Below are 20,738 nucleotides of genomic sequence, written 5' to 3' on the forward strand. Positions count from 1 at the left end.
ATTAAAGAAATCCATGCAAACTTCCCCAGGCTCCCAAACTATCTGGCTGCTGCAGCCTCAGCCCCTGTGCCCAGGAGGCGACAGGCAGCGGCTCAGCCCCTGCCTGCGCCAGGCAGCGCCTGCTTGCAGCCCGGGGCTCGGGTTTTGGGGTGCAAAGAGTACGGACCAAACCCCAGCACCCTGGGGCACCCCCAGCAGGCAGCTCCTTTCCTTCTCTGTTCATCTCTACGCATGCCTCTCATTTTTAACTATTTCTTTTTGCCTCTCATCATGATCCCTATGTCTTTTTACAAGTTTTTGCTTCATGTTTCTCCCCCCAACAGCTGCAGGCTGGCATGAGGGCGAGCGGGAGGGCGAGTGGGCGGTGGACAAAGCTGGGGGCTACTTACACTTCACTTGCAGGATCTGGTCGCTCAGGTTGGCCTGGATATAGTAGGTGCTGTAGGGAGGCAGGACCAGCCCCAGGCTGCGGTGAGGGGGAGAGCAGAGAGGTGTTGTAAGGCTGTACACCCACCCAGAGCCCTTGGCCAGCGCCCAGTCCCTGCCTGATACCCCCAGCAGCACCCAACACATGGCAAGTGGCTCCGCTGGCCTCTTGCACACCCTGCCATGTCCTTCTTGCCAGGGACTGCACCCAGCGCTGGCCTGAGCACACCCAGGGTCATCCTGGTGGCACGCAGGGTTGTCCCCAAAGCACCCAGGGTCATCCTGGTGGCACCCCTGAGCACAGGAGGTGGCAAGTTTGTCCAGTCAGGGCTGAGATAGGCAAGATACACCTGCCTGGGAACCAAGGGAGATGCATGTGGAAGAGAGACATGACATCCTTGTAAGGGAGGGAGGAAGGCAGGAAGAGACAAAACCCTTGGAAGAAGGGACAAAACCTTCCCAGCGAGGAGAGACTGAAGGCAACCAGGCACCAGCTACTGGTGAACCAGGGAGGAGAGGGACCCACCAGCCAGGGCTCTGGCACGCAGGACAAGGGTGGGAAAGGAGGCGGCAGGAGGTGGTTTCATGGCTGCCAAACCCATGGGACACGCTGCCAAGGAGAGCTGGGCTCTTGGGTGCCGCTGCAGCAGCTGGTGACCTTTGGTGATGGTATCTGTACCAGATGTTGCACCAGCCAGGGGGGCTCCCTGCTTGAGCCTCATCAGACATCATCAGATGTCACACGTCCACCTGAGCCATCAGGACCTGGACTTGCCCCCCAAGCCACCCCTCCAGATAGTCCCATCTGCACCTGGCACCTTAGACTGGGCACCCCAAAAAGCACAGCAGAGGTGGTGGCACCCCAAAAAGCATGGCAAAGTTGGTGGCACACTAGCACAGAGGGCAGAGGTGGTGGCACCCCAAAGCACAGGTAGCAAGAGGAGGGTGGTGACTTTTTTCTGTTCAGTGCTGATGGCACCTGGTGCTGACGGTGTCCCAGGGAACTCCTGGAAACAACCTCGCTGCTGTATGGAGCCACAGGACCACAGGGCCCCTGGCAGCACCTTTCACTCTACAAATCAACCCACAGTCCCGGCCACAGTCATGTCACCCTGTGTCACTGTTCCCTCCTTGGCAGCACTGCTTGGCTCCGGAGGGGTTCCACTGTGGCGAACAGGACCAGAGCTGCGCAAGGGACACGTGGCAGCTCTAGGAAGTGGCCATGACCCTCGCTGGCCCCTCCCGAGCTGGTGGTAAGGAGGAGGAGGGTATAGTGGGGGGACCACATGGCTCCTCACAGGATGAAGGCAGCATGAGTAGGACAGCACAGACAGGACGATGCCACAGTCTTGCTTACAGATCTGCTGGTCCAAACTGGTGCAAACTGGGCAATAAATACAGTCCTCCTCCTCAGCCACTGCCAGTGCTGCAGAGAAGGCGCGTGTCACCGTCACCCACCCCTGAGCAGGCAGAGACCTGTGTGAGCTCCCGGCTGTGCAGGCAGGTGGTGACAAGGGTGTCCCTTGTTGGGCACCTCACACACCAGCCCTGCAGCACCTGTCCTGAGCCCCGGGGACCGTGGCCTGGCTCTGCAGTGCCCAATACCAGCAGGCAGCACTTCTGGCAGTGCCCTCTAGACCATCACTGGCTGTGTGCAATGATCTGAGGGCATGTTTGCAACCCCGCAGCCCATGGGACATGTCCCTGGTGGCCTCAGGGACCTCCCGAGCTGCAGGTGAGAGCCTGCACCTTGTGCTGTGGGGGTCCAGCTGATGCCGGGGGAATGGGGTGCACTGGCACAGCTGCTCACCTGTAGTTGGTGCTTTTGATGGGGGCCCATGTGTAGGTCCTGAACACCTCATCGATGTATTGCTGTGGGTCAGAGGGAGCCAGTCAGGCCTCTGTGGCATGGCCATGCTGCCAGTGTGGTGGCACAGGACCCCAGCTCCAAGCCTGGTGCTGGACACGGTCCCTCAGCCCCCACCACCGGGGCTGGGTGCTCAGCACGGCAGGGGTTTTGGCTGTGAACCCCTCTCGCTGCAGCCATACCTCGTCCAGGGACTTGATGAGGGTCTTGATGAACCTCTGCCCGTCGTTTCCATCAATCATGCTTCTCCGGATCTGGGGGACACAGAGGATGCAACTGAGGGCAACAGGGCCTGGCCATGTGCCCATTGGCACCCACCGCAGCAGGGTGGCACTGGGACCTGTGGGGTGCAGGGGCGAGCAGCCCAGGGGACTCTGGGGCAAAGGGAGGGACACTAGGGGGTGCAGGGCAGGTGGCACTGGGCTGGCACCCAGGGGACAGTGACCCAGCTCCTGTCCCCGCCGTGGCCCCACGGGAGCTATGCAGGTGCCCTTAGGATGAGGCACTTCCCAGGGCAGGCTAGAGAGTCTGAGTGACCTTTGCAGCAGCAGATTGGGAGTCCAGCCTGTATCGCAAGAGCTGCCCCCTGGTCTGCCCACCTCCTCCTTGTTCTCATCCTCCAGCTCAGCATCCAGGAAGTCCAGCGTTACCGGCTCACGGAAATTGATGATCTGCAGGCACAAAGGGAGAGCCAGTGAAGGGCTCAGGGCTCCTGCAGTCACTGGTGAGTCCAGACAAACTTGCCACAATTCCCACAATTAGCTCCTAATGACCCCAGGAAGCTGTGTCCCCCACAGGGCCCAGCTAATCCCCGCTGCTGCCGCCCCACTGGGCCCCTCCTCACCTGGGGCTGCAGGTTGGGGTGCAGCAGGACGTAGCCGTTCAGGTCGATGGCGAAGACGTAACCGTTTGCCCCCAGCTGCGGGAGGACAGGAGGGATGAAGCCAGCCAGCTGGCTCTGTGCCGTGCCAGTGTGATCACCCCCACCCCTGCAGGCAGTGCTCGCCCCACGTCCACCCTGGGGCTCAGCCTTTTCTATCCATCTATTTCTATTCTCAGGCCAACAGCATCTCTTCCCCAGGTTCTGGGTTTTGCCCGATGCACCTCTCCCCACCCTGGTACAGTTTATTCCCCACCGCCCCTTCAAGGGTTTCAGCTCTATTCTGGGTTCCAGAGCACCACCCAGCTCTGATCCCTGCCTGCCTGCCCTGCTCCCTGCCTGTAACCATGGCTTCTGCCCCTTGCTGCTGCCAGTGCTTCTGCGGGTGCCATGGGGTACTGGGGGGGGCAGCTCGGGGCTCCCATGCTGGGCTTGGGCAGCACAGGCCAGGGAGGGAGAGGAAAGGGCCCCCACGCACATTGTATCGTGGCGTCAACCTCTTGATGTCGTTGAGAGCCACGTCGATCCCCATCACGCCCAGGATGAGCTGGTTCTGGAAGGAAGTGCAGGAAGGGAGATGGATGGGAGCAGGGCTGTCACCTGCCACTGCCACCACAGGGATGGGGAAACAGAGAGATGGACCTTTTCTCCTTCTGGGGACGTGTGGGTCAGATCTGGACACCGCAGGGGCACAGGGTGGGGCGTGCCAGCCACTCCATGGGACACTGCACCCCCCAGGGACTGCTCCAGCTGCCCCAGTGCCAGCTGTCCCCATTGAACCAGGCGAGCTTGCCAAAGCCATGTCAGGTCCCGGGGATGGCAGTCACCCCAGTGTCACCCCACGGAAAGGGTGCAGAGCAGGCAGCACCCCAGGGGTGACAGTATCCCCCTTCGGCCATGTATCCAGCACTGGGGCACCCTCCCCACCCCACTGTGGCCTCACAGCCAGGGGTCCCAGTGCAGCCAGTGTGGTGGGAGCCACAGTCTCCTACCTTTCTGTCACTGCTGTCCTCCGTCAGGTTGAACACCGGCAGCGTGCCTGTCACCACCAGGCCCAGCCCCTGCACAAGCACAGAAGGGTGTCCCACGGCCCCTCACTAGCCCCAGGACCCAGAGCAGCGGGTGGGTAGCAGAAAGGGGTTACCCCCTGGCAAGGGAGATGGGGGCATGTGCTGTGCGGGACCCTGGGGCTGGGGGTCCTCACCAGGGCATCTTGGTAGACATTGGTCCACTGAACCTGCTTGGCTCGGTTCCCGGCCAGGACCATGGGTCTGCCCAGCACGTCCAGGTACTCCTGCAGAGACACAGCACAGAGGAAGAGCATGACATAGGAGCTAGAGGAAGAGCATGATGTAGGAGCTGGATGCCTCCCTGCTCTGCTTGCTGACACCCCTGTTCCCACGTACGCCTCAGGGATTATTAGCAGGGTGCTTGGTGGCAGCCCCCAGCTGCAGGCTGAGCCAGGGGAGGGGGCTTGGCAGCTACGGAACCCAAGGGTCATGGCTCCAGCTGGGAACTGAAAGGGCCTGTTGGGATGCAAACAAGCCACTGCTCAGCTCACCATTGGTTGTGTATGGGTAGGGCAGGGGCTCCCCTGCCCACCATGACACCTCCTGTGCATCCGATAAAGAAGAGCGGCAGAAAAGGGGCAGGAGGATGTGGTGTGGGGTGGACACGCCTGGTTCTGCTGGGGCTGGCCCTGCCTGCACTTGCTCCTTCCATGCCTGCCCTCCCTCCCCGCCCGCACCCGGTTCTACTCTGTGCTGATTAGCGCCTGATGTTTCATAATTAGTCACTCAAAAGGCAGCAGGTCCATGGGGAGCCGCAGAAGATGAATTACTTATTTCAACAGCGCGAGGCCTGGCTGAGGGCTCAGCTTGGCTCCCCAGCTCGCTGCCACACTCGCTGCCAGCTTTTGGGCTCTCTGCAGTGGGGCTGGGGCTGGCTGAGCACACCCCCAGACAGGGCACCCCTGAGAGGGCAGCACTGCCTGCCTGCACCGTGCCTGCCAGCACCTGCCGTACCTGCGTGTTGATGCGGATGGCGCCAATGGAGGGGATTTCGAAGTAATAACCTTGGAAAAGAAAGAGAAAGGTAGCTGGAGAGCTGGCTGGCTGCCCGTCCGGCAGTCTGTCTGTCCTGCTGTCCAGCACCTTGCTGGAGCACCAGTCCCAGCCCCCACAGGAGGGGGGAGCCCCGTACTCCGCAGCCGCCGCTGCAGCTGGGTGCTGGCTCCACTCACCTTTGTTGGCACAGGCCATCCACTGCAGCGGGGTCACATCGTAGTTGTGCTGTCCGACTGAGAAGGTGAAGACCCGCACCTGTGGCAGAGCGTGGTGGTGAGGGCCATCTGCTGGGCACCACAACCTTCCACTCTCAGGTGCACCCAGCTGACGGCAACCTCCCTAGGGACAGTGTGGCATCGCCCTCTGCCATGCAGACCATGCTGCCTGTGCCCAAGCGCAGGAAGGCAGAAGGCAGCTCCTGTGAACGCTGGCTGTGCTGGCAGGCAGGCAGGAGCCGCTGTCTCCCTGTCTAGAGCCGGCCAGTCCTGTCCCCCATTGGTTGAAGCCACCCATCCCGGTGGGACCGGAGGTCGTTGTGCTGGGGCATTGCTGCACAGGGAGGGGTCTGTGCTCTCCAAGGGTCCTGCATGGCCCAGGATCTCCCCACCCCACGGATCTCCAGGTCCTGGGGAGCCAGGTGGCGATGGGGACCCTCCTGGCAGCGAACCATGCCAAAGTGGGAGCCGGCTGTAAACTGCACCGGCATGTCAGCTGCCCCATTGCCAGAGCAATGTCTTGGCGCAGGAGCCAGCTGTCACCAAGAGAGACTGGTGCCATTGCTTGTGGCAAACAAGGCAGTAGCCAGCAATGGAGCTGCAGCAGCTGTCTCGCTCCCTGGTGAGTGGCCCCAGACCAGCACTTGGCCCCACAGCCTCTCACCGTCTTATTGGGCCAGTTGTACTTCTCAAAGACGTCCTGTACCCGGTCCTCGCCGCCGTCTGTGAACATCATGATCATCTTGTTGCAGTTGGCACGTGTGATGTTGGACTGTGGGGCAGAGAGACGGCGCCTGAGGCCAGACCCGGAGCGAGCGGCGCTGGGAATGGGGCCGGATGTGGCCAGGAGGACTGGCCCCAAACCATCACTCTTCCCAGACTGTTTCTCCGGGCTGAGGGCAGCTGGGGTGAATGGGTAGAAGGAGGGATGCTGTTTGCTTGGAAATGATGTTGTGGCTATTGCTGCTTGGCACCTAATAGCACCGTTAATCTTTATTTTGCCTCTGGCACAGTGTCCAGCTGGATCTGGCACCCTCTGCCCAGCCCTGCTCACTCTTAATAACCCAGAGGGGCAGCAACTCTTGTAAAACCTTGGCTACAGCGTGCCAGGGGGTGGAAGGTCCACCTGACATTGCAAAAGATGACAAGGAGCCCTGCACACCGAAGGCCCTGGGCAGCAGCAGGACGCTCTCCCATTGCCCCTAACATCCATGGGTGCACTTTGTCCCCCCACCCTGCCCACAGCCCAGCCCCCAGCTCACATTCTGCAGCTGGTCAAAGGCGTACTCGAAGCCAGCCTTGTAGTCGGTCGTGCCCTTGGCCACCATCCCCTGCACGTCCTCCTTGAAGACCTTCTTGTTCCGGATGTTGGCCTGCACCAGGTGCTTGAAGCATGACACTGGCTTTGCCTTCTCATTGAACTGGGAGGCAAAAGGGACAGGAGCAGGTCACAGAAAGGGGACGGGGACCCTAAGGCAGCCCCCAGCGCGCACAAAACACCCACCACACTCAGGTCCCATGGGTGGGAAGTGGCTGGAGCATCCCGTGTCCCATAGCTCAGGGATGGTTGATGCTCAGACCAGGGCTTAGCTTGGGCCAAATCCAGCACAGAGCCACCCAGCACAGGTGCTGGCAGTGGGTGCCACCAGCGCAGGGCTCACCTGCACCCCTGCTTCTGCGGGACACCCAGGCTTGTGCAAGCAGCCGTGCCGTGCCATGTTGTGCCGTGTTGGCAGCAGGAGCAGGTGCTGCCTCTCATGGCTTCATTTGCTGGCAATAGGGCCCATTCATTAGGGGAGCAGCGATCCGGCTAATGGAGCTGGGCCAGACATGTTAATTAGCGCCAGCGTGCCTGCAGCCAGACAGGGGAGGGCCAGTATGGGCTGATGCACAGATGTGGTGGCATGGCCACTGTGCTGCATGATGTCACTGGCTGGTGACAGACAGGAGGTGGCTGGGATCGTCCTGGGAACAAGCGCCCCATGCTGGGGGCAGCTTTCATTCACCACCACGTACAGCCAAGCCCTGAGTGGCCATTTTCTTGCTTATGTGCAGGTGGGTGGTTAAGAAGAAAGAAGATGGCCTTTCTTGCTCTGCAGAGCCCCCCGCCAGGTGGGTTTGGGGGCACACAGCTCCCATGGTGGGGAACTGGGAGCTGTCTGGGGGGCACAGCCCTGTTATCTGCCTAGCGGCACTCACAGAGGCCACATTGACGTAGTCATCATCCGAAAGGGTGTCCAGCATCTCATAGACCGAGGTCTTCATCAGCTTGAGGGTGAGACCGCTCACGCTGCCGCTCCTGGCAGGAGAGAGGGGTGCTGGGGGCTCAGCAGTGAGGGGGCACAGGGGTCCCTCCAGTGCTGTCACACACAGCCTCCCCAGGGCCACTGGTGGGACAGCAGCACCCAGGGAGCTGTGCCACTGTCCTGGCCTGGCTCAGCCCTGCCAAGGTCCCCACACGTGTACTCACACGTCCACAATGATGACCATGTCCTTTGGGGAGGAGGCGCCTTGGATGTACCTGTGGGGCACAGAGAGGGGTCAGCGAGATCAATTCATTTTTGGAGGGACCCAGAACCTGCTGGGTGCAGCCCAAGAACAAAGCTCTGCCAGGGCACAGGCAGCCAGAGAGCTGTGCCAAGAGCACCCACAGCGAGGAGTAGGGACAAGGCGGTGGTGGCCAGCAGAGGCGAGGACATGCCACGGCATGGCAGACTGCCAGCGACCTGCCGCACAGTACCGTATCAGCCTAATGAGCTCTAAATGCTAAACTCTTCTATCATCGCTGGCCCTTTTCTGTGTGCTGATTATGCTGACACACACATCCATATTAAGTTGCTATTTACCCCCCTGGTAGCTTCAAAGGCCAGGCTGATTAGGTTATTTTTAGCTATGAGTAGGAAAAATAATAATACTACATAAATCTTCCCCCCTGAAAACAATTAGGGAACCCTTTCTCGCCTCTCGAAGCACACAGTCCTGCTCCCAGCTCTGCTGTGCCATCCTGGGTGGGACAGCGCCGGCGTGGTGCTGAGCACCCATCCTGGCTCTGGGCACAACCCAGTCTCCTTGCCCCACTGTGCGGGGCCTGATCCTGCCGTGGCTGAAGTCCAAGGGAGGCTCATTATTGGCTTGATCAGGATCAGGCCTGACAATAATTAATTAGTGAGTTATTAGTATCAATTACTCACCATTACTGGGGAGGACTGGAGAAGGGGCAAGCTCTGGTTGCTAATCCCAGGTCCTGATGGTCCCTAATTACAAGTGATTACCTGGGTGGGATGTGGGACACTGGCAGGTGGGGGCCTCCTGGTGTGGGTGCTGTGTCCCCTCAACACCACCCCTTCATGCTGAGGTGCAGGATGGGCAGGTGGCTGCCTGTGGCCTTCCTGCTGGTTGGTGGGGGCTGGGGGGCTCAGTGCCTGCCCCACTCCCTGGGGCTGGGCTGCCGGCACAGTGAGGAGCCCAATGAAGATGCTGCCCATACTGGGTTGTTGCAGCACATCCATCTCTGGCTGCTCTGCTCAGATAAAGCCCTGGGCTCGGCGGTGGCAGCTGTGGTTAATGGCACCATCCATCACGGGGGCAGGCAGGCCAGTGGTGCTGTGGCCCCCCCGAGGCTGTGGGCAGGGCTTGGCCCCCACGGGGCCCGGCAGCGGAGCGGCGAGGGCTGTGTGCCGCACAGCGCCAGGACAGGGGAGGACGCCAAAGGGGTGTCTTGGGGTTGTGCTGTCCCCCAGCGCAAAGGCGGCTGCTGCTCCGTGGCTGGATGCGTGAGTGCATGGCCAGCCTGGCTAGCGGGCAGGTAGCTGAGCTACACACATCAGCAGCCCCCCCGCCCCGAAACAGCCTGTCAGTCTCCTCTCTGCCAGTAACCCACCTGGCTGCCCTAGCAGAGAGCAGTTAATAATTAATATGGAGCAATCAAAGACAATTAGCCATAGTAGCAGGGCCATTAATTTTCTGACAAGGAGAAGGGGCAGCTCCCGGCGTGGGCAGGGGGAGGGCAGGGGACGGGCAGAGGGTCGTCGCCTGGGTTTCAGGGCTCCCGAGGTATGTGCTGGAGACCTGTGCCCGCTGTCCTCCCTGTGCCTGTACTATGAGGCACCAACCACAGGCAGGATGGGGCCACAGCTCCCCCAGTCCTGTGGGCAGCAGCATAATTAGTGCTGCCGAGCTGAGACCTCAGCCTGGGCTGAAGGGACGCGATTCAATCCCTCCTCACTGGGTGCGTGGCAAAATGGCCACTTGTGGCTCTCGCTGACCACAGCCTGGCACCGCCTGCCCGTTGCTCTCTCCATCTTCCCAGCTCGCTGTTTCTGAGAGCTGACTGTTTTCCCATTTGGATGGGAATTCTGGCTGGGACAGAGTGCTGGCAGCTGCAGGTGGGAGTAGGGTGAGGGGCAGCTTTCCATGCTCGATCTGTATCCAAGGATTTATCCCTCCACCCCTCTCTACCTTCCTAGGAAGTGGGGAGGGGAGAGGGAACCGAGAGCTGCAGCTCAGATGCCCCTGCCTGTGTTATGGTGTCCATTTGCCAATGCCAACCATGTGTGACATGAAAAGGGGAGGGAGCTGGCTGCTCCCAGCCAGGAAGGGCTGGTGAAATTACCCCCTCCCCACCCTGCACCCCCTTACCAGGGCCGCCTGCGCACGTCGTAGAGGTCGATCTTATTGGGGGCTCTCCATGGGGTGGCTGCGGGGGGAAGGCAGGCGGTGAGCAAGGTGGGGCTGTGCTGGGGCAGGGGACAAGAGGATGCAGGGGACAGGGCAGAGGGATGCCCATGGCCGAGGAAGCAGCAGGCTCTGACAGGGAGCTCACACGGCTGGGCTTTGGCACAGTGCCAGACATGTGCCAGACAGCCCCCAGCACCGGTGCTGGGAGATGCTCGCCCACATCTCGCAGCGAGAAGGGACCCCCAGCCAGCCGCCCCCCCACGCACCAGGGTAGTAGCGGGTGACACCAGTGGCACTGCCGAACACCTGCCAGAGCAGGGAGGGATCCTCCTTCCGATTCTCGATGAAGACATCCTCCAGTGCCTGCGTCCAGTTCAGCTCATTGAGGATGACGGTGGCTGCGAGAGACAGAGCCCAGGGTGGGCGGGTGGGTGTGGGGGAGCAGCTAAGCTGCTGTGACAGGGACCACAGTGTCCCTGTGATGTTGGCAGGGAGGGAGAGGTGGTGTTTCTCCTCTCCCCTTCCCATGGAGGTGTCCACAGGAGCTTTGCAGCTGCTCCCACTGCCCCCTCACTCCCCCAGGGCTCCAGCATCAGCCTGCTGTCCCTCGTGCACAGGGACTGGAGCCACCCCCAGGGGCTCCCCTGAGCACTTACCATCTCCATCCCCTGGCTCTGGGGCAGGGACAGCCACTGCTGGGTACAGCCAGCTTGCCATCTCACCCTCTTCCCAGGAAGACAACATGCCCCTCCTGCCACCGTGCCAGCCCCACTCCCTGGGGACAGCCACCAGCTGGGAAACCAAGGGGTTGCGTCCCCTGGGGCTGCACAGAGCCTGCCAGGCTCTGCTCTGCATTACCACTGGCACCCGCACCTGACGCAAAAGCAATTAAGATGCCAGCAAACAGCACTTTTAAATTATTCAGCTATTAAAGCAAAAGATAAGCTGCCGGCAGCCCCAGCCTGTGATTAATCGAGGAGGGCTGGCAGAGCCAGGGGGGCCAGCATGGCCAGGCAGGTATGGAGCTGACTGGCCAGTGCAGGGGCTGCCTCGGTGACAGCGGGACCTCCCTGCACTCACAGGGCCCTTCAGGGCACCCCAAATACCGGGGAGCCCCCCAGCAGCCCATGCTGGGCTGTCCCGGGACTGTGGTGGGAGGAGGCAGCCATGCCACTGTAGGCAGGAGTGGGCAGCGGCAGCACCCCGAGGCCAGGCGCTGCTCCTTCCTGGGGATCCTCAATGCATTTTTGGGGTGCAAGAGCTCCCAGGAGCAGGTCCTCTGCTCAGCATTGGGCAGGACAACCAGTACGGTGCTTCAGGGGAGCCAGCGTGCGTTTCAGCACTGTACTTAGCTCTCCTAATGCTTCCTCCCACACTTGTCCCTCCTTGAAACACCATCACCACCTGTTCAAGCCTTTGCCACCACCCTGAGGTGCTGCCAGGGTGAGCCCTGGATCCCTCCATCCCAGCACCGCTGCTGGAGAAGACTTCTTCCCTTGGGCAGCTGTGCCTTCAAACTGTGATTTACTCCATCCCTGTCTCCCAGCCATTCCTCAGCGCTGTGCCCACACACAGCTCTGTCATCTGTGCTCTTAGGACGATCTCTGTCATGGGACATGGTTTTTTGCAGTAGAAGGGGCTGTGAGCAGGCTGCCAGGCTCCTGCCTGCCGGGAGCAGCCTGGGCACCATGCTGGGCACCAACACATCCCTGACAGCCTCAGCAGCACCTGCAGACCCAGCCCCGCAGCGCCCGTCAGCCACACCGTGCTGGTGTCAAAGGCAGCTCCTATACCCTCCCTGCACACAAACTCAGCCCCTATATCATCCTTGAGCACAAATGGAGCTCCTATATCCTCCCTCCGCTTGAATGTAGCCCCCATATTATTCCTGTGAACAAACACAGTTCCAAAACCATCCCTGCAAACAAACGCAGCCCCTATACATCCCTGTGCATGAAAGCTGCCCCTATACCCGCCCTGTGAACATACACAGCCCCTATACCACCCCTGGGTAGGGGTGCAGCCCCTACACTGTCCCTGCATACAAACTCAGCGCCACGCTCTCATGTGCAGAGCGTTGAGCTATTGACCATCGGATGGGAGGTTGTGTCCATGCTCAGGATGGCTCCTGTCCCCCTCCATCAAGGCCAGAGCTGCCAGCACCCCCATACCTGTCCCCATCTTGTCACTGTCCCCATCTTGTCCCTGTCCCCATCTCGTCCCTGTCCCCATCAGGGTGAGCCCAGCCCCGCCCCACCAGCAAGCGATTGCAGATTTAATTAAAAATGGCACAGTAAATAAAACACATATAGGATGTAATTTGTGTGTGTAGTGAGGGGTGACGGCGGAGGGCGTCTCCACAGTGGTTTAATTAGCTGCCGGGCAGTGATAGTGCCCCTCTGCCGGGCCCTGCTGGGGAGATGCTCCTCACCCACGGCTCTGCGGGGACTGGCCACGCTTGCCGGTGGCCCCAGCAGAAGAGGGCACACAGGTGGCCCTGTCCCCAAACCCACTCTCTGGGGAGCAGCCGCTACGCACCCTGCCCTGCACCCCAGCTTTTCAGAGCACCCTGGTGTGGCTGGGTATGGTCTGATCCTTGTGCCCATGCACCCCTGTGACCATGGCTGTGTCCCCTTACCCTGTATGGGAAGGGGCTTTTGGAGAGTGTCCCCTCCATGGGGACCCTCACAACCGCATCCGCTTTCCCGAATTCCTCTCCAAACAGCTGAGAGTCCCCAGAGCATGTTCATCTCCAATTTGCTCTCATCTCACGGCCAAGCAGGGTGATTAATGTGGCCATGGCAGGGCATCAGCCGTGGCATCGGCTGGAGAGCAGGGGTGAGGAGTAATGAATATTTCATCCCATGCAGCCCACCCTGCTTGCCCCCCCCGCTCCATGATGTGCTTCATTAGCTGCCTGGCCTGCACTAGCTGGGCAATAAAACTAATTGCAAATTTCTAATCCACTGCTGCCGCCGCAGCGAAATCATCGCACTGATGCAGCTCTGAGCACAGCCTCGCTGGTAACAAGCCCGTGTACTGGGAAAGCACCGCTCAGGGCAGGAAAGCGAGCTCAGCCCCTGTCACCACCATGACCACCCGGGAACCCTTGGCAAGTGCCACCCATACAAGGGGGTGCCGGGATGTCGGTGGGATGTTGGTGCTCTCAGCAGTGCGGGGAGACAAGGGGCGCTCCCCAACAGCAGGGGCTGGGGCTGGGTGCTGGATGCGGCCGTGGATGCTGGAAGACGATCTCCAGCTGGAAGCAGTCCCCAGCTCCGTGCAGAGCAGCCACTAGAGGGAAATGGAGACCCACTGTCACCGTGTGCCACCGCGGCAGGGTGAGGCAGGAGAGAGCTCTGGAAGCTCAGGGTCTGTGTCACCTCCCGGTGAGGACTGAGAGGTGGTGTGGCAGGTCCTATCCCACCTGTCCATACATCCATCTGTCCGTCCATCCCTCCCTTCTTACTCCCGGGCTGCCTCACTGACCAGGACCCCCTTTCAGGAGCACCCCGTGCCCTCCGGCAGCGCAGAGGCACGGCCACGGGGCTGACACCCCCCGCATGTTCCTGGCAGCGGGTGCTGCCCCGGGGCAGCATAGCACTGTCCTGCAAACACCTTTGCTGCCTGCTGGCTGGATTTCACCTGCTTTTGCTCCCTTTTCAGAACCCATCAGCCCAAAGGCAGCGAGGAAGCAGCCCTGCTTTGCCGTCTCCCACCACTCAGTGCCGTCTCCTACCAGCTGGGAGCTGACACCTCTGTCATTGCTCCTGCACAGAGCTGCTCCATCCCTCTGATTGTCCCTGGCTCCTGCTTTGAACCTCCTCGAGCTTTGCTGAGCCCTTTTACAGAGGTGGTCATGACCACGTGGGCACAACTGAGCTCTACCCTCTGCCATAATTATAATTTCTCCTTTGCTCTCCATCCCTCCCTAGCTCTTGACCACTGATTTGCCTCTTGGGCCCTGGCTGAGCTTTTCATAGAATCACAGAATCATTTTGGTTGGAAGAGACCCTCAAGATCATAGAGTCCAACCGTTAACATAACTGAGGCACTAAATCACATCCATAAGAACCTCATCTACATGTCTTTTAAACCCCTCCAGGGACGGTGACTCTACCACCTGCCCAGGCAGACCGTTCCAATGCCTGACAACCCTTTCCAGGAAGATGTTTTTCTTAATATCCAATCTAAACCCCCCCTGGCACAACTTGAGGCCATTTCCTCTCATCTTATTATTTGAGGGTCCCTCTGGAGGGACACATCACCTGTGTTCTGACATGGTGACTTTGCCTCTTCTCAGTGCCTGCCTGGCTGGGAACCAGCCTGCCCTGGCACCAAGACCCAGGTGGGACACTCCGGGGTGACGGTCCCTGGGGCTGCAGCACCCCGAACAGGAGAAGTGGAGGCTGAGCCCAAGATGGCAGCACGGAGAGGAGCAGAGTGGGTGGGGGGGGGCACTCACAGCCTTTGTAGATGTCCGTGGGGATCTGCACGGCAGCATACGAATAGTTAACCTTGGTCTTGAAGTTGGCATCATCGGTAAACTCAAGCTTCAAGGAGTTGGACTTCTCTCTCTCAATCTCTTCTCCATCGGGATCGTCCTGGGGAAGGAGAAGAGCATGTGAGGTCACCCAGGGGTGCCAGCCCTGGACACACGCTGGGAATGCTGCCACCCACAGCCCATTACGAAATGCTCCCCCCACAGAGACCGGCAATGCTGGCTCCCACGCTGGATTTGGCTGTGCCAGTGCCAGTGGCACACAGGAGCGGGGCTCAGGAGTGGGTGGGCACAAAGGCAAGCACCAGGTACCGTTGCTTCCCTGGCTTTGGTAATATGGTAAGTATTAAATCAGACAAAAAAAACAAACAAACAAAACCCCCCAAAAAAGCCTTGAAAATCAATTAGTGGCAAAAGGCAACTATCAAAGAACAAATTAAAACAGAGTGCAGCTTAGCGTTCTGTCAATAAGCAATGCAAACAATATTTAATTATAGTGGAGAGACGGCAAATTCCCCGCTGCCGGTGCTGGAATGCGCTCCCTCACCTCTCCAGCCCTCCCCTCTCCCCAGGGCCTGGCTGCCAGCACGGCATGGGGGCAGAACCCCCGGCAGGCAGGGCTGTGCTGAGCGGTGCAGGCAGGACAGCCGGGGCTGCAGGCAGGGCTAGAGCCAGCACAGGGACATGTGGGCAAGTGGGAGGAATGAGGCGGCCTTACTGGGAAAAATCGCCTCCACCATGCTGCCAGGAGCAAAGAAGCCCAGGAGAAGGTGCTGACTCCAGGCTGCTGCATCCCGACATGAGCCCAGCGGCCACGGTTTGCAGCCATTGTGAGATGCTCAGGGTAGAAGGAGGATGAGGATGCAGTATCTGCCCTTTGTGTCCCTGGAACTACATCCCCACTACAGAAGGGCTGAGCATGGAGCTGGCTGCTCCATCCATGGGCAGGGACAGGCCAGAGAGGGGCAGGGATGTGCCCAGCCTGATCTGGTGTGCAGCACGGCTCCAGCTGCCTTCCCATGGCCCTGGCTGTGGAAGTGAGAGGGGCAGGGGTGGCAGGAGAGCAGAAGGGCATCTGGCTGCTGAGCTGCCTGGAGAGGGAGCGAATTCCCCTCGAGGAGCAGCTCGGTGCCTCTCCCTTTGTGCCCCCCATCCAACGAAGTGCCTCTCTGAGCCCATGTAAGGCCGTTATCTGATTGCGGTAGTGGAGATCAGCCCTGCAGAAACGCCAGCAGACATGACTGGAGGTGCGAGCAGCTGCAAGCAGGGCTCTTGCGATGCTCCTGGGAGGGATGCCCCACAATGTCCTATGGCAAAGCAACCTGGCATCTGTGGGGACAAGGGGTAGGGGAGGGTCCCATCCTGCTGTCCTTGATGGCCCAGTGTGAGCAGCTCTCCCACCAGCCAGGCTCCTCTCTGCAAAACCCAGGGGACAAAAGATCTGAATTCTCATGGGAAAAGTAATGTATTTAAAGGAAAATTATGTGTTTCGGAAATAAACTACGAAGCTTGTTTAAAACCTATCCAAGCTTCTTCCTTGTTTCCCCTGCGCAGATGACACTGAGATACCACCACCCCTATGCCAGGTCCAGCCAGCCACCGAGGTGGTGACATTCCCCTGACATTGTGAGGGGTGGCCAAAGCATTCGCCACAGCTCAGGAGAGTAACAGGATTGACATGCGATGTTTGGGCTTTAATTCCAGCCAATGGATTGTGAGTGTAAACACGCGCTCAAGCTCATACCCGTGTAGGGGCTCCAGCTGCCCAGAAAGATGCTGAACTCAATTAAAGCTGCAGTAGCCAAGCAGGAGGTGGGCAGGGACCTTCCCCACCTTTCCTAAGCCATATTGCCAAGATTGAAATCCAGATTATGCTCTTAATTTCATGTAAATTCAGAGAAAAGGCACAAAACTGACTGCTGGACCCTCTGCAAAGTTGCGATGTGTGCCAGGCTGTGGGCTCACTGGAGAGCAGGTCCAGCCCCAAACCTGCCACTAACATGGGGATCTGGGTCCCTGGGGAAAGTGACTGCACACATAACAGTTTGTCCCTGCCAAACTCTCTGAGCACCAGCCGGTGATTTAGAGGCACCTGCTGAAAACAGGTTTTAGACAGGATGCAGCCGTGTACCTGAGGGTAACTACAGCACCAAAAACTACTTTGGTGCCTAACTCCTTTATTTCCAAGCCCAGCAAAGTCCTGGTGACACCTCCCTGTCCCTCACCTTCTCAAATCATCAGGGCACCCTGCCTGGGTCCAGCCCATCCTGCTCCTCTGTTTATCATTATTCCATTTTATCACCCACTTCTAAGGGGCTGATTTGTATTCTGCCAGGTTGGGCGCTGTCTGGCTGCGCTCATTCACGTAGCTGTAAAGAGGCACGTGTATAGATCTCAGAGACAAATATACAGCTATCTATACGTGGGACACTTCATGCATCACTGACACCTGCACGGCAAACAGACCCGAGAAAAGAGCTGATGTTATCCCAGCTACATTTATCCTTTATCCACAAATCTCCCGACCTCAATCGAGTTATTCCTGTGTAAGACAGGCTGAATTTGGCCCCTGAAATAGGGTCATTTCCACCCAGATGAAGGCAGGTAAAACCAGGCAGTGCTGGGAGCATCTTGGCGCTAGGTTGGGGCTACACGGAGGTACCTTGGGAAGGCTGGAGGAAGAAATTCAGCATTTAATTTATATTAGAGCAAAGGAGAAGATGCTTCAGGTTCTCCAGGATTTACACTGGTTTAACTGTGAGCATCTCAGCAGGCCCCCAGCCAGATTTTGCAGCATTTCTCATCATTACATTTCAAAAGAACTTGGAAACATCTATTTATCTGTTACAATATGTACAACATAACACAAATAGATGCTACAGTTTGAATATATTATTTGCTACACACCATTAGAAATCGACTCCATGGTAATATATCAATATTATATGTATTTATTGCTTCAGCAAGAAGTCATCACACGCCAAGAGCTTTTGCCACCTCCAGTGCTTTAGCAGCCGGGTTGCCAGTCACAACATTTTCTCTTGAGTTTCCTAAAATGACGGAAGGGGGCAAAACCCAGAGATGCCCCAACACCCAGTGAGCACCAGTGGCACCACGCAACAGCTTTACTGGAGGCTGCCACGCTCTCAACAAGCACCTGCCCTCATCACATCCAGATGGTGCTGGCTGAGGGGAGCACAAGGACTGCCAGGGGGTCCCCAACAGTGCTGGGGTCTGGAGCTGTGGCTCGAAGTGGGGATGGGACCTGGCGCAGCAGTGATGCCTTGGCCAGGCAGCTCCTGCGGATGCAGACACCCCCGTTCATCACTCATCTCCATGGGAACGAGCCGTCACAGCTGATGATGACGGCTGAACCAGCAGCACTGATGACACACGTGTGGCTGATCCAGCTCGCAGTGGCCGTGATGGGCTGCCGGCTGGGTGTTTGCAGCTCTGGAGAAGCTGAGGAACTGCAGCCTCCCCCCACTGTGCTCCCCCCGGTACCTCCGGCACCTGCAGAGCTCCTGCAACCCCCCAGCAGCATTCCTGCATCCCACCTCCTGCCCCTCACATGCCCCAGCAAGAATATAGCGCACTGAGATCCCAACACATCCTTTTAAATTTCCCAGGGACACTCATCCATGCTAAGTCCAGAAAAGTCAGTGAAATATTCACATCAACATGCCGTGATTACTACTAATAATGAATATAAATGCCAGCCCCCAGCCCCCTGGCTGAGAAACTCCAGACTCATGCAAAAAGGCCTTTCTCCTTCTTAAATATCTCAGCTTTTCCTGAAATGCGGCAATTTAACGCCAGGGAGGGAGACGGTGTGTTCTCCAGCCACGTTCCTGCTTTTATAGCAGCCCAGGTTATAAATAACAATCAGCCTCTCCCGCCAGCCTGCTCCCCTATCCCCCTTCACTTTTTTAAATCTTTGCCAAAGGTACTGTTTAGAGATCTTTCTAGACCATTTATTTTTAAATTACCAGCCAGAGGAGAGAAGAAGGGAAAGAAAAAAAAAAAAAAAGGCAAAAGAAAGAAACTTCTGGGGCTGATAGCTTATCAGGAGGAAATCCAAATGTCACATTAGTGGAGAAAGTTGGAAGATTAAATTTTCCAACACCCTTCATCTGCTGCTGACATTTTGGGGCTCTTTTTTCCCTCCTCCCTCTCCTCGCTGCAGCTCCTGAGCGGGGACCAGTGCCGGAGGGTGCTGAGGCTGGTGTCACTGTCACGCCACAGGGATCCCGAGCAGGTGGGTGGGTGCTGGGGGGCTGAGCTCGGGGTGCGCCCTACCTGCACCTGCAATCTGCCTGCAGGAGAGAAGCAATGATGTTTGGTTTGGAGGGGACAAAACAACATGATCCCACTTCTCATCACTTGCAGAGAGGACAGGGAAGAGCGCCAGGGCTTGCACAATGTCCCCAGGGATGGCTGCCAGGCCCTGATGGATGCTGTAATGCCACCAGGTACAGCTCCCCGACCACAGGAGGAGCAGCAAGAGCAAAACCTCTTCTCTGCCGCTTTACAACCTGGGAACCAACGGCTCCTGGCTGATGTGAAGCAGAAAACGAAGCCCGTACCGTGGTCCTGGGCAAGGCTCCACTAGCTCCCACCAGAGAATGGCACATCCCAGGGGATTTTGGCCTCAGTTGTGACTTAAGCATCATCCCCTGCCATGAACATACTACTAAAGATGGAAAATCACTTTATTTCTGCGTTGTTCTGCCTGTGATACCCGTGTGATCAGCGTGCATCTGCTGATTTAAACACTTCTCCCTGGATAAACCCCATAGCCCTTGCTAGGGGAGAAAGGTGAAAACTTTGCTTCTGCAAACATTTTGAGAGCCTTGGGGACCTCCAGGAACATTTTCTGATGTTCTCATTTGTTAAAAACCACTTGGAAATCCAAAATCTGTTTAGGAAGATAGTGGAGCTGAGGTGCAAGCAAAATGAATAGGAAGCTCATTTCTTTCTTACCATAAAGCTGGCGTAAAGGCTTGTGAATAAGCCCCAGTTAGGTTGAATAGGCATTGTCCATCAGAACTAACTCAATTTCAGCTAGATCCTGCTCTATTTAAATACGAAAATTGAAGCTAAATGAAGAAAAGATGGAAAGAGGGGTATTTAGTTCCATTCAGACCTTCAGGTATCATCTCCCTCCTTTTTTATTTTAGCATCTCCTTTTCTCTTCATTATTTTTGCTGGAATTAAATTTGCTGGGGTTTCACTGGGATGCAGCAACTGTGTTGATGGGGAAGCACCCTTCCTGCTGAACCCACAAACCTCAGGCAAGAGCACACTCTCAGTTTTGCTTGATTTTTCCCCAGAGGAGGAATGAAGTTGGTGTGGCTGGTGATGGATTTGCAAGGCTGTTCCTCCTCGATGACACTCCACCTCCCTTGGGGAAGGGCTGGGGACCACGCTGTGGTACATGGTGTCTCCCAGGTGTCCCGTGTACTGGGGAGCTTGGTGGGCACAGCTCTGAGGTGGAGATGCCTCCTATTTCCTGATCCTGCCTAACATGACCAGGGATGTGCCCCTCACCTGTAGAAACGTCTCAAGCTACAGCCAACAGCCAGGAGCTGGCAGCTCCCATCGCCACTGCTGACACCAGCTGGGTACGAGCAGCTGGGATCAGCCAAGGTAACACTGGGCATGGGGACATCCAGCTCCTCTGTCCCCTCCCTGGCCTGATGGATGCATCTGTCCTGCCACTCATGCCCTGGGAAGGGACCTGCCCTGCCCCCCAGGTTGTCTCCTTCTACATCGACCACCAGCCAGTTTTTACACTGCTTCTATCCAAAATCTGTTTTAATGCTTTTTAAGCGCATTAGCTACACCCTCTCTGGAGAGGCCATGGAGAGCAGGATACTCCCCTCCCTCCCTTGGCACCTTCCCCCTGGCTGGGAAAGGCACAGGAGATGTCCTCTGCTCCGAATGAACAGGACTCTGAGCAGGGGGACCTGCTTGGGAAAGCTGGGTTCCTCCCTTTTGGTCCCAGCACCTCCCCGACAGCTCTGTCCCACCTCCCAGACTCTCTGTGGCTCTGGCTTCCCCTGCAAGGAGTGTTCCTGCTGCCACCAGCTGGGGACAATGACAC

General features: G+C 58.0%; 1 protein-coding gene across 1 annotated transcript in view; it reads right to left on the minus strand.

Moving 5' to 3' along the window:
• CACNA2D2 (calcium voltage-gated channel auxiliary subunit alpha2delta 2) overlaps positions 1-20,738 on the minus strand; it is a 216,971-nt gene that overhangs the window by 11,852 nt on the left and 184,381 nt on the right. Inside the window, exons 6-22 of the mRNA XM_082059784.1 lie at positions 14,597-14,735; positions 10,398-10,529; positions 10,093-10,150; positions 7,925-7,975; positions 7,654-7,753; positions 6,717-6,875; positions 6,119-6,226; positions 5,416-5,494; positions 5,198-5,247; positions 4,378-4,467; positions 4,166-4,234; positions 3,652-3,726; positions 3,138-3,212; positions 2,893-2,964; positions 2,476-2,547; positions 2,237-2,298; positions 390-466 (exon numbers count right to left, since the gene is read on the minus strand). Of these exons, the coding sequence (XP_081915910.1) occupies positions 390-466; positions 2,237-2,298; positions 2,476-2,547; positions 2,893-2,964; positions 3,138-3,212; positions 3,652-3,726; positions 4,166-4,234; positions 4,378-4,467; positions 5,198-5,247; positions 5,416-5,494; positions 6,119-6,226; positions 6,717-6,875; positions 7,654-7,753; positions 7,925-7,975; positions 10,093-10,150; positions 10,398-10,529; positions 14,597-14,735 (1,468 nt within the window). The remainder of the gene's footprint in view (positions 1-389; positions 467-2,236; positions 2,299-2,475; positions 2,548-2,892; positions 2,965-3,137; positions 3,213-3,651; positions 3,727-4,165; positions 4,235-4,377; positions 4,468-5,197; positions 5,248-5,415; positions 5,495-6,118; positions 6,227-6,716; positions 6,876-7,653; positions 7,754-7,924; positions 7,976-10,092; positions 10,151-10,397; positions 10,530-14,596; positions 14,736-20,738) is intronic.

This window comes from Streptopelia decaocto, assembly GCF_964273445.1.
Source record: "Streptopelia decaocto genome assembly, chromosome: 8".
In the NCBI taxonomy this organism is placed as follows: Eukaryota; Metazoa; Chordata; class Aves; order Columbiformes; family Columbidae; genus Streptopelia; species Streptopelia decaocto.